This window comes from Boleophthalmus pectinirostris, unplaced genomic scaffold, assembly GCF_026225935.1.
Source record: "Boleophthalmus pectinirostris isolate CB_2022bp ecotype Guang Dong unplaced genomic scaffold, ASM2622593v1 HiC_scaffold_19, whole genome shotgun sequence".
NCBI classification, from domain to species: Eukaryota; Metazoa; Chordata; class Actinopteri; order Gobiiformes; family Gobiidae; genus Boleophthalmus; species Boleophthalmus pectinirostris.
The window spans coordinates 23003754-23030330 of NW_026571140.1; the positions used below are offsets into that span (position 1 = coordinate 23003754).

The 26577-nt window shown below is 40.1% G+C and overlaps 1 protein-coding gene across 1 annotated transcript; it reads right to left on the minus strand.

The window, feature by feature from the left end:
- Positions 1-8650: 8650 nt before the first annotated feature.
- On the minus strand, positions 8651-26343 carry itsn2b (intersectin 2b). Its single transcript, XM_055154452.1, has 38 exons — positions 26222-26343; positions 26067-26130; positions 25788-25975; positions 25463-25693; positions 24698-24800; positions 24494-24597; positions 23983-24046; positions 23735-23872; positions 23360-23454; positions 23022-23284; positions 22562-22711; positions 22336-22476; positions 21982-22066; positions 21765-21904; positions 21091-21245; positions 16762-17591; positions 16482-16603; positions 16146-16397; positions 15876-16072; positions 15648-15703; positions 15405-15571; positions 15266-15299; positions 15064-15185; positions 14887-14983; positions 14613-14807; positions 12918-13030; positions 12742-12848; positions 12486-12669; positions 12307-12405; positions 12142-12225; positions 11983-12066; positions 11846-11908; positions 11576-11725; positions 11341-11459; positions 10973-11055; positions 10811-10894; positions 10121-10294; positions 8651-10043 (listed from the first exon to the last, which is right to left on the minus strand). The coding sequence occupies exons 1-38, from the start codon at positions 26235-26237 to the stop codon at positions 9898-9900; spliced, it is 5499 nt and encodes a 1832-aa protein (XP_055010427.1). The 5' UTR covers positions 26238-26343; the 3' UTR covers positions 8651-9897.
- Positions 26344-26577: the final 234 nt, after the last annotated feature.

Consider the following 26577-nt stretch of genomic DNA (forward strand, 5'->3'; position numbering starts at 1 on the left):
TCAAAGAAAAACAACACTAACTGTGTAATTACAAGAATAAATCTCCGCCATCTTCATGTGGCTGACACATTCAACTGCATAACTCCATTTCTTTATTCTTTTCCTCTAAATGAAAGATCCCGCTTTGCACAATGGCCCTGTGTGACTGTCAGGAGCAATAGACTTGTACAGCTGAGGTCAGGGCTGAAGTGAACATGACAGACCCACATCTGCAGCTCCATTGGTCCTTCCCTCCAACACACTCACTTAAGTTTACATGCTGCCTATGACTACCACCAATCATGTGCACATGCAGAGAGAGGGAGGGAGAGATAGTGGACACAGAGTGAAAGAGGAGCGAGACAAGGAGGGAGAAGAGTGAAAGAGGGGGAGAGAGAGATAGTGGAAAGAGAGAGGCAGCGAGAGAGGGAGATGAGAGAGAAATTGGAGAGAGAAGAGGATATTCAGTCATTTTTGTTTCACACAGTTAATAATGTTTTGTGAGTGAGTTGTTTTGAGGTATGAGCCACATTATGGTTATTTGGCTAAATGAACCAATGGTGCTCTCTCACATTAAAAAAAAAGATAATATTCTAATTCAACTTATATCCACTCAGAATAAATGCATCTACTCAGTGAAAGTGCCATAAACTTGTCTCAATTAAAAATGATTAGGAAAAAAAACAAACATATGTTGATAGTAAAAAGTGCTTTTGGTGTGCAGGTGGATTTAACATAAATGTTTAAAATGGTTCATGGAAAGGTAAATTTTATGCAAACGTTGTTCAGGGATTGTGGAGAATTTGTAGCATTTGGGTATGCGCTGTATTTACACATGAATGACTTTTTATGCCTGTCCTGTGCTGTAAGTGTATGGGAGCTAATGCAAGTTCAAGACTGTACAGCTAAATCAACAACTCTCTAAAAATAACTTTATATCAGAACGTGTTTATGAAAATTTTATCAGAGAACCTGTCACGCTGCAAGTTATTTTTGTGCTGATGTTGCAGAAGTAAATGGGTTAGTTTAAAGCAGCAAGTGCTTTAGTGGACAAGGGGATTATGTCACAACAGGTCCCAAACAATATGAAACAAAGAGCTTCTATCCCTATCACCTTAGACGCAACCTAATATGAGCACTACTGTGAGACAAAACCAGTGAAGATTTTTTTCTTATTTGTACATATTTTTAGTTGATGTGGTTTCACAATAAACAAGCTTGCTAGTAAATAACAAATCCAATCTTCACTCATCTGTACCCTATATTTAAAGGTGCATTTAAAGGTGCACTGCATTTCTAATGGAGGGTCCACCACCTGCTTGTCTCCATGGAAATGTTATTGCTTTGTCTAATATGTTCGACAGTATAGATTAAACCTCTCTATCATAAGAGAGACAAGCAGGTTACAAAACTACACTACATTACAAATCAGATCTGTGGAGAGTCACCCCTATTTACAGAAGGAATATTATTATATTTTTGAGCAACAGAAACACCCATAATCAATTAATGTTTAATGTCATACCATGGAACATTACAAACAGCAATAACATCTCCATCTTTAAGTTAACATTTTCAGTAATTTATTGTTTCTTTTTTTTTGGACACGTCTCCATGCTCACTTGTTTCTGCACCTGTTTTTAATCATCTTTTTAGTCATCGTGCCATTCCACTTGACCCTGTGGCACGTAACTTCACCCAAAAGAATGACATGTTTTCTCTCAGCTACTTTCTCTATTCTAATATGTATTTGCAATAGCTCTTTCATCCATTCTTTCAAGCATTGTTCTATATGCAATTTGCGTACAAAACATGTACCACTTACCATTTATAATGCATCTGTTTCTGCACCTCTGTGGGCTAAGCTATTGAAATATTAACATGAGAACTCTTGGCAGTGTGTAGTGTGGAAATTCTTGTTCATCAGCTCTGAAATAGCAAGGGACACAAGTTGTAAGTTTGAGACAGTATATGAATTATGTGTCAAGGGAGAGACATCAAGGGTCTAACTGAGGAGCCTGAGTTCAACTTCAGTACTCTATTTTTGAACAAACAACATTATATAGAATACAGATGATAAGTTGTAACAGATTTATATGGCTACAGTTTTACAAAATTCAGCAATAATCACACACACCGTGAGTGTACCAGCTCCAAATTCCACCTTCTAATAAATGGCTGGTGGCCCCTAATGACAATTTAAATTTTTTGCTATAACAAGGTTTGTTTCCATATCTCAACATGTTTTATGTTTTACAATTTTTGTGTAATCTCATTATGTATGAATGTTGTTTTATGACTGGATTCATCTATGAGAAAAAGGATACCAAGCCCAACCACAGGTGTCCAATTATTAAATATGTTACAGATACAGTGTAATGTGTATGGTCATTTCTTGAAGTAGTAATATAATATAACATCTGTTTAATGACCATTGGCCCACTGCATGTCAAATGTTTTATGTCAGATGCCCTGTTTCACATGCATAGGGATGGGTAAATGAAGAAACATTTAACCCTAGGAAAATTTGTAAAACATGCCCTAAAGACTAAAGACTTGTCTCTTGCTTTGTAACATGAATTATCCTGCTCTTCTGGATCACTACGGGTTGCCCTCAGATTTATCAGGGGCTCCATTACTCTGGATGTGTTGCTACAAGCCCCTTTTATAGGTTTTGGGCCCGGCGGAGTCCTCTCATTGTGCTGTGTGTATGTTACATAAGACGACTGTTCATGTGGCGATAATCAACTCATCCCCATGGCTGAGCACGGGGGAAGTGAGGGCACATCACTGTCCGTGCAAACTCTCCCTTTGCTCTCTGTGTTTTACACTGTACTGGAGATATATATATATATATATATATATATATATATACCACCTTTGAAGCCAATGGGAAGCCACTTGCACAAGCGTCCATCAAATGTGGCATATACCAAGGAGACTCACTGTCTGAACCCCCTCAGTCAAATCATCGACCACACTGGCTATGGATACCAACTCAGAAACGGGGCCACCATCAGTCACCTCCTCTACATGGATGACATCAAGCTGTACGCTAAGAGTGAGCGAGACATCGACTCACTGATCCACACCACAAGGATCTACAGCACAGACATTGGGATGTCATTTGGGCTTGAGAAATGTAGCAGGATGGTGACAGAAGAGAGGGAAGGTAGTCCACACAGAGGGGGTCTCACTCCCAGAGGGAACAATAGCAGACATTGAGGACAGTTACAAGTACCTTGGTATCCCACAAGCAAATGGCAACCTCGAAGAGGCAACAAGGAAAGCGGCTACGGCCAAATACATGCAAAGAGTGAGGCAAGTCCTAAGAAGCCAGCTCAATGGCAAGAACAAGGCATAGGCAATCAACAGCTACGCCCTGCCAGTGATCAGATACCCTGCAGGAATCGTAAGCTGGCCAAAGGAGGAGATACAGACCACAGATGTTAAGACATGAAAGCTCCTGACCATGCATGGAGGGTTCCATCCCAAATCCAGCACCCTGAGACTGTACGCAGGCCGGAAGGAAGGGGGCCGAGGACTAGTGAGTGTGGGAACCACTGTCCAGGATGAAACATTCAAGCTCCTTAAGTACATCAAGGACAAGGCCCCGACAGATGAGGTGCTCAGAGAATGTCTCAGACAGTGGGGTCCAGAGGAAGAGGTGCTGCAGGGACCATCATGGCAGGACAAACCCCTACATGGGGCGTACCACCGGAGCATAACTGAAGTGGCTGATATCAAGAAATCCTACCAATGGCTTGAGAGGGCTGGTCTGAAGGACAGCACAGAGGCACTGATCCTGGCTGCTCAGGAGCAGGCCCTGGGCACTCGAGCAATAGAGGCCCAGATCTACCACACCAGACAAGACCCACGGTGTAGACTGTGCAAAGAGGCTCCTGAGACAGTCCAGCACATAACTGCAGGGTGTAAGATGCTGGCAGGGAAAGCATACATGGAGCGACATAACCAAGTGGCGGGCATAGTGTACAGAAACACCTGTGCAGAGTACGGGCTGGAGACCCCAGGATCAAGGTGGGAAACACCTCCAAAGGTTGTGGAGAATGACCGAGCCAAGATCCTGTGGGACTTCCAGATACAGACTGACAGGATGGTGATGGCGAATCAACCAGACATAGTGGTGGTGGATAAGAAACAGAGCAGAGCCGTGGTGGTGGACATCGCAATACCAAGTGATGGTAATATCAGGAAAAAGGAACACGAGAAACTAGAGAAATACCAGGGGCTCAAGGAGGAGCTGGAGAGAGCCTGGAAAGTAAAGGCATCAGTGGTGCCTGTGGTGATCGGAGCACTCGGGGCTGTAACCCCCAAACTGGAAGAGTGGCTACAACAGATACCGGGAAAAACAACGGACATCTCAGTCCAGAAAAGTGCAGTACTGGGAACAGCAAAGATACTGCGCAGAACTCTCAAGCTCCCAGGCCTCTGGTATAGTTCCCTAGCTGAATGAGGGTGAGAGAGACCTACCACCGTGGAAGGTGAAAAACACTTTATATATATATATATATATATATATATATATATATATATATATATATATATATATATATATATATATATATATATATATATATATATATATATATATATATATATATATATATATATATATATATATATATATATATATATATATATATATATATATATATATATATATATATATATATATATATATATATATGAAAAAAGCACATTGAAAAAGCAAGTGCCCAAGAGGTACAACCAGTTGCCCATACCTGAAGCACTCGAAACTGCCAAACAAAGGCTCCAAGCCTTGGCCAGCCGCCTAAAGAGGTACACACGAGATAACGAGGCCAGACGAATAAACCGGCTGTTCGCAACACAACCGGCGAAAGTGTACGCTCAGTGGCAGGGTAATAACAGCAGAGCAGACCCACCAAGGCTGGAGACTGAGAGGTACTGGAAAGGCATATGGGAAAGGGAGGCATCACATAACACCGATGCACAGTGGCTGGTGGATCTGAGAGAAGACCACAGCAACCTCCCTGAACAGAATCCAGTCACCATCACAGTGGCAGACATCCAGGGAAGAGTCTCAGGTATGAAAAACTGGACCGCACCGGGCCCGGACATGATCCATGCGTACTGGCTAAAGAAGCTCACTGCCCTCCACGAGCGCCTGGCAGCACAAATGAACCAGCTGCTAAGGGATGGGACTCACCCTGAATGGTTAACCCAAGGGCGTACGATCCTGATCCTAAAGGATCCTTCAAAGGGTGCAGTCCCATCCAACTATCGGCCAATAACCTGTCTCTCCACAACATGGAAGCTCATGTCAGGCATCATTGCGGCTAAGATAAGTGGGCACATGAATCAATACATGAGTGCAGCACAGAAGGGTATCGGCAAAAACACCAGGGGAGCCAAACACCAACTCCTGGTTGACCGAACAGTCGCCCGCGACTGCAGAACCCGTAAGACCAACCTGTGCACTGCCTGGATTGATTACAAGAAAGCCTATGACTCAATGCCACACACATGGATCACTGAGTGCTTGAAGCTGTACAATATCAACAGGACTCTAAGGGCGTTCATTGCGAACTCGATGCGGTTGTGGAAAACCACCCTTGAAGCCAAGGGGAAGCCACTTGCACATGTGTCCATCAAATGTGGCATATACCAAGGAGACTCACTGTCCCCACTACTGTTCTGCATAGGCCTGAACCCTCTCAGCCAAATAATCGACCGCACTGGCTATGGATACCGACTCAGAAACGGGGCCACCATCAGTCACCTCCTCTACATGGATGACATCAAGCTGTACGCTAAGAGTGAGCGAGACATCGACTCACTGATCCACACCACAAGGATCTACAGTACAGACATCGGGATGTCATTCGGGCTTGAGAAATGTAGCAGGATGGTGACAAAGAGAGGGAAGGTAGTCCACACAGAGGGGGTGTCACTCCCAGAGGGAACAATAGCAGACGTTGAGGACAGTTACAAGTACCTTGGTATCCCACAAGCAAGTGGCAACCTCGAAGAGGCAACAAGGAAAGCGGCTACGGCCAAATACCTGCAAAGAGTGAGGCAAGTCCTTAGAAGCCAGCTCAATGGCAAGAACAAGGTGCAGGCAATCAACAGCTACGCCCTGCCAGTGATCAGATACCCTGCAGGGATTGTAAGCTGGCCAAAGGAGGAGATACAGACCACAGATGTTAAGACACGAAAGCTCCTGACCATGCATGGAGGGTTCCATCCCAAATCCAGCACCCTGAGACTGTACGCAGGCCGGAAGGAAGGGGGCCGAGGACTAGTGAGTGTGGGAACCACTGTCCAGGATGAAACATCCAAGCTCCTTGAGTACATCAAGGACAAGGCCCCGGCAGATGAGGTGCTCAGAGAATGTCTCAGACAGTGGGGTCCAGAGGAAGAGGTGCTGGAGGGACCATCATGGCAGGACAAACCCCTACATGGGGCGTACCACCGGAACATAACTGAAGTGGCTGATATCAAGAAATCCTACCAATGGCTTGAGAGGGCTGGTCTGAAGGACAGCACAGAGGCACTGATCCTGGCTGCTCAGGAGCAGGCCCTGGGCACTCGAGCAATAGAGGCCCAGATCTACCACACCAGACAAGACCCACGGTGTAGACTGTGCAAAGAGGCTCCTGAGACAGTCCAGCACATAACTGCGGGGTGTAAGATGCTGGCAGGGAAAGCATACATGGAGCGACATAACCAAGTGGCGGGCATAGTGTACAGAAACATCTGTGCAGAGTACGGGCTGGAAACCCCAGGATCAAGGTGGGAAACACCTCCAAAGGTTGTGGAGAATGACCGAGCCAAGATCCTGTGGGACTTCCAGATACAGACTGACAGAATGGTGATGGCGAACCAACCAGACATAGTGGTGGTGGATAAGAAACAGAGCAGAGCCGTGGTGGTTGACATCGCAATACCAAGCGATGGTAATATCAGGAAAAAGGAACACGAGAAGCTAGAGAAATACCAGGGGCTCAAGGAAGAGCTGGAGAGAGCCTGGAAAGTAAAGGCATCAGTGGTGCCTGTGGTGATCGGAGCACTCGGGGCTGTAACCCCCAAACTGGAAGAGTGGCTACAACAGATACCGGGAAAAACAACGGACATCTCAGTCCAGAAAAGTGCAGTACTGGGAACAGCAAAGATACTGCGCGCAGAACTCTCAAGCTCCCAGGCCTCTGGTAGAGGACCCGAGCTGAATGAGGGTGAGAGAGACCTACCACCGTGGAAGGTGAGAAACACATTTTTTATATATATATATATATATATATATATATATATATATATATATATATATATATATATATATATATATATATATATATATATATATATATATTCTGGTTTCACCTGTTTTCATCTATCTCCACCTACTTCTCTGTACTTCTGTACTTACTTATGGTTCTTATATAAAATGTGAAGTTTGAATAAAAAAAAAATGGTAGCCTTCTTCCCGTCTTTCTGACAGTCAAAATGTAGTTATCATATATCCTCATCACTGGCTCGAACTGGCTTAGTTTTTTTTTTGTATAGTCATAATCATATAACCAGTCAGTCAAAGCATGTGGTTTTGGCTGGCCAGGCAAACAAATTACCTGAGATGAATACATTGTTCAGATCAGTTCAAAAGAAGGTTTTAAGTTCAAGTCAAGGTCAAATTTTGATACATATTTCTAACAGTATTGTTGAAAGCATTTCCTAAGATAATTAGGATTTCCCTTGATAATTTGGCTTTTGACAAATGGCCCCAAATGGCACTTTCATCCTATTTAGCAAATGAACTCTACTGCATATTCAACAAACATGGACACAAAAACAATGAAATTATAACATAAGTGTAAAACAAACCTGTCTCAATGGCCTCCCCTGTGCCTTCTCCGGATAAAACCAATGTGTTAATGTAGTGTTTAGTTAATGTGTAAAGTTGTAGCCTATAGTTTTGTACTGTGTGTAATGAGTGATGATGTGAGCATGTTTCATCCGTCCCATTTTCAAGGTCAAATTTACGTATTTCATAGCAAATCTTCAACAAAACAGCGCCCCATAGTGCTGCACATTCCCCAGTACTAATAGAAATAAAACAATAGGCCAGTATAAAAGCACACGGAAAATCCAAACACACCATAGTTTGTATCTGTGTCTGTAGATGTCATCATGTGTAGGATGTGCAGGTTTCTTAACATCTGCCACAGCTAAAGCATGTTACTAAACAGATGTTATGAAGCAGATGTTGCTCCCAGAGACACTGCACATTAAGAAACTTGACCAAGAAAGCCTACAATTTAAATAATATGCAATGAAATTAAAAGGGTTTAAAGTAGAATCCGTTTTAATTATTGAAAGAGATACATTTGTAAACCTGCTCTCACTTATTATTGCAAACCTATTAATTAAAGGTGCATTGTATAACTTTTCTGTTGGAGGGTCCATCAAATGCTTTTCTCCATGGAGAGGTTGCTGTTTTATCTGTAATGTTTCACAATATGGAATTAAATGTTCTATTCATAATGGAGACTAAACCAGAGCAAGTTACAGATCACATCTGTGCAGAGGTGACCCCGCTCACAGTCAGAATGCCTGCTTTTCTAAGTATTTTTGAGCTATAAAACCACCTGTAACTGAGTCATGTAAGACAGAGCTGTTTAATTCACTTTTAAAGCCTTTAATTGGACTTCTGTGATGAACACAGTAAAACAGCAGGTTACATCAGGTTGAACAGTCAGTGTCATAAAATAAAATTTAACAAATAATGAATTAATGCTGAAAATCAAAGCTAGTTAAAACGAAACATATACATCCTTAGAGATGAAAGGAAGTCAAAGCATAACAATTTCAAAATAACTATTAATCTTATTTTAAAGATCTAAAATCTATTTTTGCTTGATTAAAACAAGAGTTTAAACATCTGAGAGGCAAAAAAAGTCAACCAAAGGGTTAATTACACAACAAAAAGTATACACATCCATCTAACCAACATCTATACACCCAAAACAGCTACTGATGCTGCAAACCTTTGGATAGTCACACACGCATAAATTAAATAATAAATACGCTTTATATCTGGTACACAGGATCACAACTCAATGACAAAAAGCAACAATTAAAACAAAACCACCTGCAACATAAGTTAAAAACATATCCATGGTAAAAGACAGAAAAAACAGGACAGTAAATGATGAAGTTTTCAGTGCGAAAATTGCAATTGTGTATAAAATACTGTTATTGCTGATTAAAGTGGTGACACTATCGAGGATGTACACAATCTGAAGTCTTGTCCCTTTTAGGAAGTTAATCTTATCTTGAAAAATGTCTTGGCTGTGGATAAAACATTCACTCTTCAATTTTCTGTAGAAAAAATACACTGAAACATGTTTATATAGTAATTAAGGCCAAGGTTAGTGTGCTAAAGCTTGGATGACAATATACACACAAAAAAAGTAAAATGGACCCAGTCAACCAATATCCTGAGATTGTCCATTTACTACAGTAACAAACTCATGACACCAAAGGCAGACGCCATGTTTAGACCAAAGACTGAACCATGAACCATCCAATTCCTCCAGACCAGGGAGAAGACAGCATAATCTTGTTAGTAGTTTCATTACTTGCTATATAGTCTCTCATTGGTAATTTAAAATATGTAAGCGTGAGGTTGGGACATACTTGGTGTCTCCATGCTTCTCTTTTGCCTCAAAACACCTTGTGGCATGTCCTCTATTAATATTTGTAACTGTATTGTTAAGTTGAGGCATAAAAAACTTGAAGCTCTTATAGTTTGATATGTGCATTATTCAGATTTCTATGGGCTATGGATAGAAAACTATGCAAGGAGCACCTTTTTCATGAAGATAGAAGTAACAGATGCCCAACTATGGTCTTGTCATTGTCTTATTTGCCAAAAAGCTGCAGGTCAAGGCGGACCCACACCTCTCCGGTCGGGACCTCATGCAGCAGAATGCGGCGCGTCACTGCACCCTTGTTCTCCAACTCTTTTTTTATTGTGGCAACAGGAACTTCAGTGCGACCAAGAAATTCTATAACAACAAGAAACTTAATAACTAAACAAGTAATATACAATATCAAACAAGTTTACATTTTGGGAATAACTGACCATCAGGTGAAAATGGGTCTTTCTCGAAGATGGTGATGCACAGGACATCCTGGTAAATGTCTTTGATGTGAAATTGACAGTTGAAGTTCCACTTTGGGTTTAGTGTGTCATTGAGTGTTCGCGACGTGAAAATCTGTGATCCCATTGTTACCTCACAGTATGGGTTACTTTTACCTTGAGTAGATAAAAAAAAAAGATCTGGTATTGGCAAATACTCACTTTAGAAAGCAATAAATATAACAGCACTTCAACCATTCAGTGAGTACAAATTAAACAATGATGAGCTGTGTGTTATATGTGACAGTAGCAAAGAGCGTTAAAACTGCATAACACACAGGTTCAAGTAGGTTAATCTGCTGATATCAGGATTACACAAAGTTATTTGTTGATCAGAATGCTTGTTTGCTGTCCCTGAAAGTCTCAGATATTAGTCTTTTAAGTTTCACATGACACTAGTTCTCCCATTCTCGACTGTGTGTGTTTTTGTTTATGGTGCCCACACAATGTAGTGATAAAGACCAGTGATTTAGCCTTTACTGAACTACTTGTGCATTATGCTAAGTTAACCCACTCCAGTTACCATTGGAGAGTACTATGCAGGTTAAACGCTGAATTTAAAGCAGCCCATATGATGCCTGCAGTATGATGCCTGTAAAATGCAAAACAGTGTGCCAACAGTGATGAGTGTACCATTAGGTTTGGCTGCCTTCAGCTCCGTGGCCTCTAAAATGGTGACAAGGAGTCTGCCAATCCCACTGCCCTTCATGGTCCGTGCTGCAAAAACACAAACATTAGATTATCCTAGTGTCATCACAAAACAGCACCCAATACGATGTGTGTGTAGAGACAGACCTTGATAAACCTTTTCCCTTTTTTTCTTTTCAGTCTCAAGAAACTCCTCTGATGCTGCCTTGATCTTTTGAACCCATGCAGTCCTGTAAAAATATAACAGATTAAAACTAATAAATGAATACAACTTTAGAATATTACTACTACAATAACTTCACCTTAATTTGCCTTAATAAAGCTAATGATATTAATTGGTGCCTGAATCTTTAAACTAACTCCAAACCCAAACCCCTTAATTTAAATAGTTACTAAGCCTGAATCTTTCTTAATGATTCATAATGAAAAAAATAGTCTTTGTTCATGTTTTGTTGAGGTCATTAAAGCTGTAGTTATAAAGTGTTAAGATTATTTTGTCATTTTGCGGATGTTACCGTTCATTGATGTTGTCCGTCTTCAGTACATAGACTCTGTCAATGTGTGAAATGTGAAAGAGAGGCTCATCACTGGAAGGGTCTGGCAGCTTCACCAGGACTTCATTGAGAAAGACAGGCTAAAACAGGAATATATTCACAGTAATATTACACTAAAATTATAGTAATCAAATCTTGGTAGTGACTGGAGCATGCCCCTGTCCTTTTGACATTATTGGATGTACATGTGTCTTACCGGCTTATACATTTTGAGCTGAGTGTTGTTTTTGTTGCTGAACAGTTTATCAGGCACAGATGACGTGAACTGTTTTGCTGAATGAGTCAAAAGAAGGAAGTCGCTGAATAAGAAAGCCCACAATTCCTTGTTACTCTTGGCCTTGTACATCTGAAAACAAAGAAAAAATAATTATACACAGTTGTTTTCCAACAAATGAAAAAGTCTGATTCAAATTTTATCATCATATTCCGAGACAAAATAGGAATCTATGAATAATAAAATAAGCACCTTTCCACTATGAAGGAGCTTCCTAGGGCCCAAGCAGTTAGTGAGGGAGTTGAAAACCAAGTTCTGTAAAAACAAAAAACTTCAGTTAAATGAAAATACTTTACTTTAAACATTTAGGGTATGACTGTATAAATTACCTCAGCAATTCCATCACATTGGACGTGATTCTGAATCCATTCAAGTTTGTCAGAGTTTTCCTTCTCCCGCACACCTTCATTCACCTGTTTAAAAACATAATGTATAAATAATGTTTGCTTCATAATCCTGCCCTCGCACATCTCTGTGGAGACGCTGACCTGCTGACAGAGTTCCTCTGCCCTTTCTAAAGCCTGTTTCAACGGGAGCCGATCAGCGTGTCCCTCTGCAGTGCACTCCAGCATCTATAAACAGACAAACACAAACATATTCATTACAAAGAAGGTCTGTCTTAATGTTGAGCAGAATATAAAAATATAAAGTACATTTTTGATGTGAAGAGGGTATCGAGTGATTCTCTGCATGGGCTTTAGCAGGAAACTGGACAGAGGCATGCCTTTACACCTGTAGTCAGTGGCAATTTTCTATAAAAAAAGAAACATTTTAGTAAAATTCTAAATATAACCTGAATATTATTGCTAACATATGGCCTATCTCCTCTTACCTTGAGAAAGATCTTGAAGTCAGGTTCATTATTTGTGCGTAGCTGTAGAAGTTCGGCCCCGTTGATCTGACAGGAGCAGAAGCGAATGTACGGCTGCATATGAGCAAGCTCTTTGGCCAAAATATCTCCCACCATTGGAATAGGGGCCTTCTCTCCCCCTTTGCTTCTGCGTTCATGTAATGCCCTGTCAAACAAACATATAAACAACTCTTAGATTGTGTATATAAAAAGGAAACCATGATTAAGTAATATTTACTTGAGAAGCCTGTTGTTACAGGGTAGCAGTTCCTTCCAGTTCACAAAAATCTTCTGCATTTCTGCCTCAGTCAGTCGCCCGGACTCAGTCATGGGTTTGTAAAAGACCTACAAACAGCACAAGACATTAGATAGTCAACACTGGCATTGCCTCTTTTCGTCCAGTGCATCACTCACATCCAGCACTATCTGCAGATCTTCCACATATTTCTCCTCAGTCTGAATCAGTTCTTGAATATAATCTTGTCGCTTTTTCTCTTGAGGACCCAGTGAGTCAAAGTTGTTGGGATCTACGCACAGAAACACAGACACATTGGTTTTAGCATGTGTAGAGATTCCAAACAGGGCCAAAGTCTGTGTTGCATTTGCTGCCTCCTAGTGGTTTGAACCTGAAGTACTGAAGTTGTTCAGAGAGTCAATGTAAAAAGATAAAAAATGGATTTTGTGTTGCTCCCTTACCTGAGACAATAGCCCATTGCTCTTGGCCTGTACTGGTGAATAAATCAGACTGAATGACTGAACTGTCCATGCCAGCTCCCTCCAGTTCATGACAGTCACAGTTTCTCTCATCCCAAAGGTTTAGAAAATTAAATCTGTTTTTTGAAGACATCTCCTCTGACAAATGTAGCTTCAGCTTTTTGGTATGGCCAAGAACCTTTGCAGCCTTTTAGTCCGTCTGAACTGGCTTAAAATGTTCAACATTTTAACAAGCTTAACAGCAACATCTGTTTATCCAAAAGCAAGAGATTGTGGAGGTGGCATTTTATGCCATTTCCCCTCACCTTCAAACTAGACCTCCAAACTTCCTTTCAAGCTAAATAAAATACTTACAGAAATTTATTATGCTTAAAATTGTGTAAGAATAATGGACCAGACATCAAAAGGTAATTAATTTTCATTAAATATGTTTTATTAATTAATATAATTTTATATACAATAACTATTACAACCCTTTACAACCCTAGAGCAATGTTTTTTGATGGAAATTATCTTGAGAAAATAAAGGTATTGATGAGGCCATCACTTTTTGTTTCAGAAATCAGGCAGGTCATATAAGGCAAACAGATTTTGCATAGATGTTTTGTTGATTTAAAAATCCTGAGAAGATTTTCTCAAAAAATGTTTCAAGATTTGTAAAAGTTAAAAAGGCAAAACACATGAAAGGTGCAGCAAAGTTTAAAGAGCACACAGATCAGAGGTTCTGTTGTGTAAAATCTGAAATTGAGTATTCCATAATGAAAACAAAAAGCATTTCAAAACAGAATATTGCTTATGCACAAACAACACTAAAAGCAGTAAAGTGGTTTGCCGAGTACATCAGAGACAACCAATTTTAAATAATTTTCAAATTTCATGTCTCAACAAAATTTTAAAAAGGACAGAAAAATTGTGCATTGAGTGCAAATCTTTAGCCAGCATTCACATGCCAGCAAATGTGAAGGAAACTCATAAAGCAGGGGGAAAAAAATGAATTATTTTGTTTTGATTGGTTAAAAAAAAAACACTCAGATACAGTAGATGGTGCAAGAACAGTACGGATGGGGCCGTCAAGTGTGTGGCCCGCAGCAGAGGAGTGCAAGAGTGAATTCCACTGGAGTCAGGAAGAGGAAGAGGAGGAGGTAAGGAGGAAGAGGGTTTTCTATCGTCCTGGAAATACACAAAGAAATGGAGGAATGGGGCAAGCAGGTTTAGAGGAGAGAGTAGACAGTAAATAGATCTATAAATACATATTAATAAGACAAAATGCATGCAAGATTGAATTCTACACGTAAGGAGGTGTGAGAAAGCAGGGTAAAGTAAAAGCAGTTTTAGAAGCTTATTTGATACAAAAGTTACATGCATTGGACGGCATATTTCTACTATTTCACTTACACAGTTGAGTGGTCTCTGAGTCGGATGTGGTCAATCTGACATAGTTGGTGGGAAACAGGCCTGTGGTGCCATTAATCTCTCCCTTCCACCAGTCAGGGTCATTCTTGTCCAGGACATTGATCAGCTGACTTTTGGAGAAGCTCAATTCATCCCCATTGGCGGCAGTGTAGTCATATATCGCTATTACCTGACAGACTGAGGAAAAAGGCTAAAAAGTTAATTTATATCTTCACAATTATGTAATTATTATTCCTAATCTCTTTGTGTATTTCACCTGGTTGAGAGGCAGGTGTTGATTTGCCACTGTTGGACCCCAGGATTTTGACATTGGCTGCAGGAAACCAGCCTTTCTGCCGCTTTTTACCACGAGCCTAGGGTTTGTAAACACAATAATGGTTCATTTACTGCAACTTTTCTTTTTCTTTCTCTGTTTTTCTTCCCAGGGACTAACCTGAAGTTCACCAAGCCACCACCCAGAAGTGTTTTTCCCCAAAATGAGAATGAGCTGATTGGGTTCCAATGTTAGCTGTTCGGGTCCTGTTGCAGAGTAAGCACGAGCCACCTGGGCGACCTCTGAAAATAAAAAAATAAAAAAACTATCAAACAGGGTTTTTAAACTTAAATATGTATGCTTATAAAATTATAATCAATACCTGGCTTTTTCCCTTTCCCAGAGACACTTGATGTCTGCCGATAAAAAATAACAAGTAATGTTAATGTGGAAAAAAACCCCAAACTGATTAGCCCTAAATATATGCGTCCAAATAAATGCGTGACAAAAAAAAGTCTTACATCAGTTTCTTTAGGTTTGACATAGTTGCTTGGAAACAGGCCAGTCCTGTCACCGATGGAACCGTTCCACCATTCTCCTTCTCTTTTAGAAACCAGAATCACATCTCCTTCTTTAAATGTGAGATCTCCGGGTTCAGGGGACTCATACGTGTACAGTGCCACATATTCTAGGATTAACAAAAAACATTTAAACATTTAAATTATGAAAATGTCAAGACAACAGACATCATAAAGCTTGCTTACCTTCAAATTGCTGGTTATCGCCTGCATCTGAACTTTCAGCTGATAAACTCTTAGCACTAACAAAAAAACACACACATAATAAAAATATAGCTTTATCTTGATTATTATTACTCAATAAAGTAACAAACATAAGTAAACATAACTTTTGGACTGGGTTAGGGTTTGGGGAGAATAAAAGGCTACAAAAACAAACAAGATCAAATGGGATAAATAATGTGTGGAACATACTCAGAAGAGTCCTCCTCACTCAGAACAGTCACATATGTTTTCGGGAACCAGCCCTGAGCTCCGTTCAGCTCTCCAAGCCACCAGTTCTCCTGCTGCTCCAGCACTTTTATCACATCATCTTTATTGAAGTTCAAATGGTTATCAGTCTTGGCTGTCCACGAGCATAGAGCCTGGGCAAGGACATTACCCACCACCTTCTGAAAGAGGCAGCCAAACAAAAGTTGTAGTGTGTATAACAGCCAGTCAGAACTATGCATGTATAGCACTCACCTGCCCATGTGATTCTAAGGGGGCGGGGTGGGGAGAGTGAGTGGGTGTGAAGGCAGATTTAGTTGCCCCAGCTTTGGCAGCTTCCAGGGCACTAGAGAGCTGGGACTGCAGGGCCAGTTTGGGGGCAGCAGAAGTAGGGGTAGTTGTGTTAGCTGAGGACATCTTTTCTACGTAGCTTTCTGGGAAGTAGCCCATCTTGCCGTCTTTGCTACCATACAACCAGCCAGGTTCACGTTCAACAGACTCATCAACCTAAAGGGGAACATTTTTAGTGATTTGATTCAATAGAAAAAAAAAAACCCAAAACACTGGCAAGTACAAGGTATTGTTACTCACTTCAAGAATATCATCTGCATTGAAACTCAGCTCTTCTGGGTTTCGTGCAGTGAACGGATAAAGAGCTTTGAAAGATGTGAGAGCTGCAGACTTTCTGTGGGAGGTATTCTTGGGTTGTCCACCTGAAAAAACAAAAGAAAAAAGGAAAAACAATATTGCACTTTGAAAAGCCCTTGTAGCATAATTATACAGTTGGAGTATGTCCCTTGTGGTTCTTACAAAAATAACTGAATATAAAAATATATTCTTAAAATAAAAAGTAAATATTCAGAGTATTTACCTTTCCTTTCCTCCAGGCCTCTAAGCAGTGCTTGCAGGACATCTACCTTGCCTCCTCCTGCTGCCTGTGATGACTGTCGAGACGCCACCTCCTCCTTCCTCCTCCTGTCCTCCTCTGCCCTCCTCCTCACCTCTTCAGCATCGGCTTTCCTCCTATTCTCTTCTTCTTCTTTCCTCTTTCTGTCCTCTTCTGCCTTCCTTCTCTCCTCTTCTCTTTTTCTGCGTTGTTCATTTTCCTCTCTCTTCTTCCTCTCCTCTGCATCACGAACAGCAGCCTCAGCAGCCCGTTGTCTCCTACGTTCTTGCTCATCCCTCTCTCGTCTTAGCTCCTCCTCTCTCTTTCTCTCCTCTTCTCTTCTTTCCTCCTCTCGCCTCCTCTCTTCCTCAATCCTCCTTCTCTCCTCATCTAGCCTCTTTCTCTCCTCCTCTATCCTCTTCCTCTCCTCATCCCTTTTGCGCTGCTCTTCCTCATCTTTCCTTCTCTTTTCTTCTTTCTTCCTTTCTTCCTCCAGCTTCCTCCTCTCCTCCTCCAACTGCCGTCTCTCTTCCTCTAGTTTCCTCCTCTCCTCCTCTTGTCTAATTTTCTCGGCTTGCCGTTGACGTTCTTCTTCTTCACGTTTCTTACGTTCAGCCTCTTCTCGTCTTTTTCTCTCTGCCTCCTCTTTGGCTCGAAGTTCTCTGGCAGCCTCCTCTTTGGCGGCTTGGATCAGAGCCTGTCTCTGTCTTTCCTCCTCCTCTCTCCGTTTGGCCTCTCTCTCTTCTTGGAGTTTCCTCTGTCGTTCCTCTTCCTCTCTCATCTTCTCCAGGCGCTCCCTCTCTAGCTTAATACGTCTGTTATAAACAAAGTTTGTTTTGTGTCAGTCTTGGCTTTGCTGTCAACAATGCCATAAGTGCAAAGCTAAAGAACAATAACAAAACTGATCTGATCACTGTAACATCCTGCTATTTGGGCGATATTATCATATTGTGACTCAGTGCTTCAGTTTAAAACAGCTCTATGCTCGCACTAAAATCCCTACCCACTCATAATGAGTGACAGGCCAATTATACCAAACAAAGTCAAAAATGAACTCTTAATTTCTTATTAAAAGAAGAACAGTAACTGTTAGAAGGTAACTCTAGTTGCTGCCATCAGTGCTGCTGTAAAAACAGCGAACCCAGAAGAAACTAACAAGCCTGAGATGCCTTCAGTTAGGGCAATGATGGCCGCTTGGCCACCAACATTACAAAATAATTTCTCCTTGTTCTCCTGCAGAGGTCACAAAACTAGCAAGAAAGACAAAAGTTCTGCCCAGAGATAAAGAACCAGTGATGGGTAGATGCAAGAGGCAGGACAACTTTAAACTTCCAACATTTGAGGAATGCTGAGGAACCTGAAGAAAGGCACATTTCAGACATGCACATTTTAAAGGGATTTTCAAAGCCTCCTGAGTTGATGAAGAATGACTGGCCGACATCAAAAAGCAAAAAAAGTTGAAATGATCACTAATAGATCATCCTGATGACCATGGAGTCCTGGATGGACAGAAATGTCCTGAACTGGCAGAACTTCCTTCAGTTCCTCTGGAGCCTGAAGAAGGTTAACCTCTGAGAGCCTACAAGCCTTCAGTAAAGTAGCAGAAGCTAAGACGAGCACTAATATCATAGATCTGAAAAAGTGGCTTCAGTAGGGGTGACGTGTGAGTCTCAAACTGACCAAGTAGACCTGGCCCATAAAAAGACTTTGGAACCTTCAGTTAGACTTCACAAACAATCACTAAAGACTAAAAATGTCCAAGAGAACTAACTTTGCTTAAGAAGCGCACAAAACCAGAAAAAAAAAGACAAAAGTTATGCCCAAAGCCAAAGAGCCAGTGATGGGCAGATCTAAGAGACAGGAGAACTTTAAATTTCCTGAACATTAGAAGAATGTCAAAGAACCAGAGGAGAAGCAAAGTAACATGAATTGCTGGCTTACATACAGTATTTAAATACCAAAGCCCATCATGACACCACTATACCAGAACCAGTTCCATTTTGATGACTTTTGCCCATTGAAAATATAACACATCAACGTTTTCAACTATTTGTTACTTTGGCAACTGTCCTATCACCAAAACGTCAAAACCTAATTTATTCTAACTTTTTTTTTTTTTTTCGGAATTTCAGACTTTCAAAAATTTTTTAAAAACTTTAACCAAACTGCTGCTACAAAACAAAAATTAATAGTAGTAGTTAAATTGTAAACTACTAGTTTTCAAATTAAACTTAGGTGTGAAAAAATAATATATTAGAATGAATTATTGGAATACCAATTTACACTGATTGGACCAAACCCTACAACTGACTTGACAGCAAGATGACATTCAACCAACAGCATTCAAAGATCTTCAGGATTCTGAAGAGACTGAAGGAAACCTGGAGATGGAAGCGCAGATGTCAGCAGAGATGGAGAAGGAAGAGAGGTCAAAAGATCTAAGGCTGTGGTGTTTTCTCCCAAATGTCACAATGAAAGTCAAATAAACATTTAATTGGCAAATAATTGTTCTGGTTTCATTTTTCAATTTGAGTTATGTATAAATTCTTGCTCCTTATGTCTTGTTTAATAATAATAATAATAATAATAATAATAATAATAATAATAATAACAAGCAATTACTGCGCTTCTTGTTTTCAACACCAGGGCTCTATTCACTAGATGATTCACTAACTGTTGAAATTTTTGTCCTAGATACTATGTGTACAAGAATTCTTACAAAATCTATATCTGATGATCTATGATGTAACAAAATCATGCTGTTAAAAAAAAGTAGAGCCCAACAGATATGGATTTTGCTGTGGCCGATATGAAACCAATATAATGGGAGTTGGCGCTGCCGATAGCCGATATAATCACCGATATATTTAGTGATGTAAAAATTCACTGTAAATGTTGAATTGTTTAAAAAACTTAGGTTTGGCTCTGGTGGATTTTAAATTGGGTTTATTTAGGCAACATTTATTGTTATTCTGCCTCTTTACATCATATTTACAGACAGTAGGTTGACTTAATGGCATTTTTGCATCACATTCTAGACACTAGTGATGGGTATTCCAGTTCTTTTTAGAGAACCGGCTCTTTTGGCTCGGCTCACTAAAAGCTGCTGGTTCTTTTGGCTCCCAAGTGGCTCTTCAGATTGTTTTGTTGCAAGCAGGACTAAAGCACGTCTAAAGCAGGACTGAATCAGGACTGAACCCGGTCTGAACCAGGACTGAAAAAGGACTAAACCGGGACTTATTTATTTTATGCTAAACTACAGTCAAATATGCTCGTTTTTTTTATTATTATTATTTTTAATCCTACGTACACGCAAATTTCTCAAAGTTTCATTTTTAGCCGCTGCCGCTGTCAAACCACGAGTCTGCACGCGGCGTGAAGAGAAAAAAAAGTGAGAGAAAGAGAAAACACGGCTCCCAATAAGGATCAGGCTCCCGTCGTTCTAAGAGTCATTTCGTTCGCGACGGACCCATAACTAGTAAAGAAAGTAGCGCTATTAGCCTTTAGCCGTAAATACGTGCGCGCCGCGGTAATTAATTATATGTGCAAATGTCATAATTCACACCTCTATTCACAGCTCATTTACATATCAGTGCAGGTCCAGTAACAAATATACGGCCAATATAGTCACTTTAGAACAGACCAATAGAAAACAGTCTATTTATGTTCGGGAGCTACAGCAGCTAACCCATAACAAATGACAAAAACTAGCTTCAGAGTCGACATATTTCCAACACTCACCGCTAATACAGGCTCCTCCTCACATCACAAATCTGCACTAATAAATGTCCTTTTAATCCAGACTCAAACCGATTGTCCGTAAAAAGAATATAATCTCAGTGTTTGGATCTGTGTCTGCGGGTGTAAACAAACGCACGTGAGTGACGCGACTCTGGTGTGTTCAGGGACAGTATGTGGAGCCACATATTAGGACATTTATCTGTCTGTAAATTGGATTAAATGAACAGAATGTAGAGAGTCTAAGCTTTATAACGAGGTATAACATGCCCACGTGAAATATCGGCCCCTATCAGCAAGCATATCGGCCGATAGCCGATATGCCTAAAGTTGCCCATATCAGCCGATAATATCAGCCAACCGATATATCGGTCGGGCTCTAAAAAAAAGTGCTAATAAAACATGTTAATGATGCTGACGTTGATGTTGTAATGCCCCACCTGGAGAGACGGCGGAATGGAAAAAGGTGTAGGTAAATGGGGTGTGAAGCATCTTTTCTTTTGTGAGATCCTTAAAGCTGGACATTGCGTTATTTGTTAAACTGTACTCCCCTAGTACTATTGCAAAAGTAAATACCTCTGAGCTTCTTCCTCTTCCTTGCGCCTGCGCTCCTCCTCTTGCCTCTTCTCCTCTTCCTCCTTCTTTAATTGTAGTTCACGCCTCTTCTCCTCCTTGATGCTCCGTAGTTTTTCTAAAGCTTCCTGCTGTCTTCTCTGTGTCTCCTTTAATTCCTAAAATACAATAGAACAATAAATCAAACCAGTTTTAACAAATTGCTAATTGTCCAACACATTTTATTATAACCACACAAAACACGAGCACAATAGTTAGGGGGTGAAAATATTTCTGTACAATGAAGAGCTTTGAAAGAAAACCTTCAGTAGGTAGAAGAGGTTACGGAGGCAGGCCAGTAGATAAAAGACAGCCTCAAGCATAGATTCCTCCGCACCCACACACTGTGATATGCGATAGGTGAGAGGAAAACCAAGCAGAGAAAAATCAAGAGAAGAAAAAGGTAAAAGAAAAACAGTTGACTGTTAAATGATAAGTAGAGAAAAGACCATAGGCAAGACATTACACATTTTTTTGTATTAGTGATTAATGCGATGAAACAGGTAAGGATTATGAACCAAAACCAAGATCCATTATGTTAGTTCAATAGTAAATGGTACTAAATAGATAACCAGAATATAATAATATAATACTCATATACAACACATCAAGATTTTTACATACACATACATCATTACCTGCAAATCTTTGTTATATTGATCCATCTCAGCTAATTTGGCAGATGTCTCTTTCTCCAGAGCATCAAGTTGATCTCGCAGTTTCATACATACTCCTTTTTTCTCATTGACGTTTAGCTTCAGTGTGGACACAGTTGACCCTGTTGACACATAGGAGGAAATGTATTTATCTCTATTAAATACACAATATAATCACAGTAATTTTATAAAGACAAACCAGGTGAATTAAGAGCCATGCTTTTTAGTTTTTCTGAGAGTCTCCGTTGCTCTGGATTCAACTGAGCTAACTTCCTTTGAAACTCCTGATCAAAAGAAAAGGTATCAGTTATCAGAAGAAAGGTGGAGTGGGCAAAATATTCACTCTAAATAATAATAACAACAAAGTATATTATTATTATTATTATTATTATTATTATTATTATTGGTAGTAGTGGTAGTGGTAGCAGTGATAGTAGTGGTAGTAGTGGTAGTAGTAGTAGAAGTAGTAGTAGTAGGATTATTAGTATTATTATAATTATTATTATCATTATTATTAAGACAAAATCAAACTAGATATGTAGCCAAAACCCACTTCAAGTTGTCTCTGTATGTTGCCAATATCCAATTGGCAAGCTTCTTTCCTCTGATTAGTTACATCAAGGTCAGTTTTCTGGTGCTTCTTCCTGTTTTGAATATCACGTAGTCGATCTTCAATCTGCTTGTGCTTGTTACCCTGGAAGACGAACATGAGCAAAAACCTTTTAAAAAGGAATATAATGTACAATACAGTTTCATAGTTTGTCTTTTTCAGAACTTACCACAGCTTCCAGCTCCATCTCCAGGCTGCGTTTTTTTGCTTTTAATTTGATGATGTCATCCTGCTCTTGCTCTCTCTTTATCTGCAGCTCTCCTCTCTTTCTCCGCTCCATCTCCTCTTTTCTTTGGCGTTCCAGTTCCCGCTGTGCAGCCTGAATGTGAGCAAACAGAACAACACTATGCTTACTACTACTTAAGTTGTCAAAAAAAGATACCCAGATACCAAATGACACTAAAAACAGTATTGACAGTAGTTATTAATTTGAACAATTATCAATACTGCAAAAATTACATGAATAGGCAAAAATTGTAGCTTTCCTAAATAGTTTTAAAATGATTTTCATCTATATATGACCTAGTGTAGTAGTACTATTATTTTGGAATAACATGTGCATAATGAAATTGAAATTTAGGATCTGAAACCGTTTTGACAGCTACTACAGTGATACACAACTTATTCACCTCTTTTCTCTCAATCTCCTTCTTGCGCTCCTCCTCTCTGATCCTCTCCAGCTCCCTCTGTCTCTCCAGTCTCTTCTCCTCCTCTATTCTCCTCTTCTCCTCTGCCTCTCGCGCCTCCCTCTCTTTCCGCTCCTGCTCCTCTCGTCTCAGCTGCTCGCGGCGCTCCTGCTCTCTCCTCTCTGCCTCCTGCAGAGCCTGTCGTCGCTTCTCCAGTTCAGCATTGCCCCGCTCCAAGTTTGCTTTAAATTTGTCCTCAAAACTCACTAAAAACAAAAATCATTAGGTTATTTATGATTGCACTATAGGTTTTTTATATTATAAATAAAAATATCTCTCACTGTTCATCTTGTTTTTCTGAGGAGGTTCTACATCAAAGTCATCAATCAAAGAAGCCACAGGTACTACAGTAGAAGAGGTGCCATTCATACTACTCCTGTTAAAGGAAAGCCATTAAATGAAATATTCTATTACAAAAATTTTATAATGAAGATGAAAAGAAAAAAAAAAAAAAAAAAAAATCTATTCAAGGAAATGTCTCTAAATGTAAATGTGGTTGTGTCTACAACTATTTATGTGTGTTTTTATGATAGTATTATACCTCACCATTTTGTATAAATGATGAATTAATTCAAATTTTTGTTATATTTTATAGACACATATAAAAGGTTTATAAACAAATGTAATATAATTATAGCATTATATAAAATAAAGACCTTTGTGATGGAGGAACCAACTCCTTTGGCAGCGTAAGAGGCAATGGCTGTCCAAACTTTGCCATATCCACAAGATGCATAGCCAAAATAAATTCCTCTGCTTTTAGCTTGCCATCTTTATCAACATCAGCTAATGTCCTGTGGGAGCAAAAAGGCTTAGAATAAACAACATAACAGACATGCTGAAAGTACAAGTGAAGTAAAAGTAAATGACTGTTAATATGCACTGTACATAAACATACACTTACCAGATAGATGCCAGCTGTGCCTGAGTTAGGAATGTGGTTGCCATGGCACTTCGCACCTGCTGACCTAAAGACACATGGATGTTACTGCAGTGGGGAAAATGTTTTTATATATTATATATATATATATATATATATATAAATGCATTAAATTAAATTGTATATTTTGTGGGCAGAATATTGTGCCATTTGCTCTCAAATACTGAAAAAAACCTGAAAATTCTACATACGTATTTTCTTTACATTAGATTAAAGTCCATTCACTGAGACTGGTTGAACAAGGTTACAGTAGCAAGACGAAAAGCAGATGTAGTCTTAGTTTTGTTAATGCCTATTGACCAACTTCCATTCTTTCTAAACACACCCACACTTACTGCAGTTACTACATCTCTGCTTAGAGAAAACCAGCTTAATTTCACTTTTGGCACACATGAAATGTAGGTGGTGGCTTTAGAAACCATTACACTATCTCTCTTCCACGCCTGCATTCCAGACATAGCTTCATGTACCGTACCCGTGAGGTATCCTGTCATCTGTTTGTCCAGGCCGTTGAACTGCTGTCTGTACTTGAGTCTGGAGGCATGAGGCACTGCCCAGTCACTCGGCACAGGGGTCGAACTGAAAGAACAAATATACAATTTAAATATAGGATTCAGGATGAGTACATAAATCTAGTATTTATATAGATTTCTAACACCATATAGAAACACTCTGAAACCTGTTGGATCCCAAGTTGAGCAGTGGCAAGGGTGTGTTGGTTCCAGCTGAGGAAGAGGAGTGGACGAGTGGAGAAGAATAGGAGGAGGTTGTCAACGGGAGGCCTGAAATACAAATTACATTATAATTACAGTAGTATCTAACTTGTATGATCATAGACAGATCATAGACTGTATAAAAGAAGTGAACTAAGCGAGTGTGACTTCACCCAGTGTTCAGTTCCACTCAAATGAAGCTCCTGATGTCAACAGTTTGTCAACAGAATGAATTTGGAGCCAGGCTCCATATTTGGAAATCCAACCGCAAGTATCATAGCAACTGCAAAAGCCAATCATGATTGAGGTTGTTAAATGTGCCCGGCCTTCTCACCGGAAAGCAGGAAGGGGGCTTGCTTAGCAACGAAACGCACTAGCTGTCAATCAAATGTGTTGCTAATGCTAGTGGGAGCAATCTTGGGGAATGAAGGCATCTGATTGGTCCATTATTTATGTTCATATCTTGATTTAAGGACAAAATAGCAAAATTCAGGATCATGTAGAGCGGGTTAATACGAACATTTAACACCAAAATGACGAGGCTCACAGTAGCAGTTACAGAGAGACGGGCGACAAGGTCCCAGTATAAGTCAAAAGGAGCCAGGGTCAGAAGGAACCAGAAAAGCCACTTGGCGCACTTCCTATTTGGAACACGGCGGCTAGCGCGTTAGCTATGTCCATTCATATATACAGTCTATGAGATAGATATATAGAGAATATGTATTATGTACCTGTGGACATCGCTCCAGCTGGAGTGGGTTGAAGGAGGCCTAGACCGCCATTTGGTAGACCACCACTGCCTAAAGTGGGCACAAGGGGTCTGGGAGAACCAGCAGCTATAAGTGGACTCAGACCTGTGGCTGTGGGGACTAAAGGGCTAAGTCCCATAGGTGTAAGACCAGGAGACCCCATTGCAAGGGGAGTCAAGATTGTCCCAGGCATCATAGGCATATTCATCAAACCTAGATGGACAGGAACATTATAGAGGTTGAGTGTAACAAATTAATTTAGTAATATTAGTCATGGTTAGTTTAAGTTAAAACATTTTTACTGTACCATAAGTGGAGGCAGTCATTGTGGAGGTCGGAACTGTAAGCGTGGGCACAGGCACAGGGGGCTGCTTCATAATAATTGGTAGAGCTGAGGGAAGTGGTGTACCCTGCAGTTTGAGCTTTATCAGCTTCATGGCTATAGAGAACTCTAATCGGTCCATTTTCCCATCTTTATTCATATCAGCCAGCGCCCTTTATTTCAAAGGTAAAAAAACAAACATTTGTATCAGAAATGGATAAATCAAACATATAGCACATATTACACTTTAAAATCCATTTATACCATATCTCGGCTAAAACTGCAGGAGGTAACCCTGACTGAAGGAAAAACTTCTTTGCTTGCTCCCCTAAACAAAGACAGCAAATTGTTCAGTGAATTGAACAGATGACCATCATTGTAATGTTAAGCAAATACAATGTTTTGGTCAATTTATTTACCAGATACATAGCCCATTGATGGAGAGAGGGTGTCAAATTTCTTATCATGTTTGTCTCTCTCTTCTAGGCTGATCGCCCATATACTCGGACTCCCTAGACAGAGGACACATTACATTCAGGCACAGCAACATATTGGTGCAGAATTATAACCGACAAGAACCAGACAGGCAAAAATTGCTGTACAAGAACAAGTGAGTAAGAATAAAACCAAAGTAAACAGAATGGGAGTTTATTGACAAAGTGATAACGAGGCACCAACTTTTTCAGAAAGAATGGCAGAACAAGCAGACTTTCTGACCACTATTTACCTAGCCAAGGCTGACTACACATGTGTGTTTACTCCACAGTCTATCAGC

Coding starts and splice junctions, on each gene's coding strand:
- itsn2b (XM_055154452.1), bottom strand. Junction 23,873..23,982: donor GCACAGCTGGCATCTATCTG/GTAAGTGTATGT, acceptor TTGCTCCCACAG/GACATTAGCTGATGTTGATA. Junction 12,849..12,917: donor ATCTGCAGATAGTGCTGGAT/GTGAGTGATGCA, acceptor TGCTGTTTGTAG/GTCTTTTACAAACCCATGAC.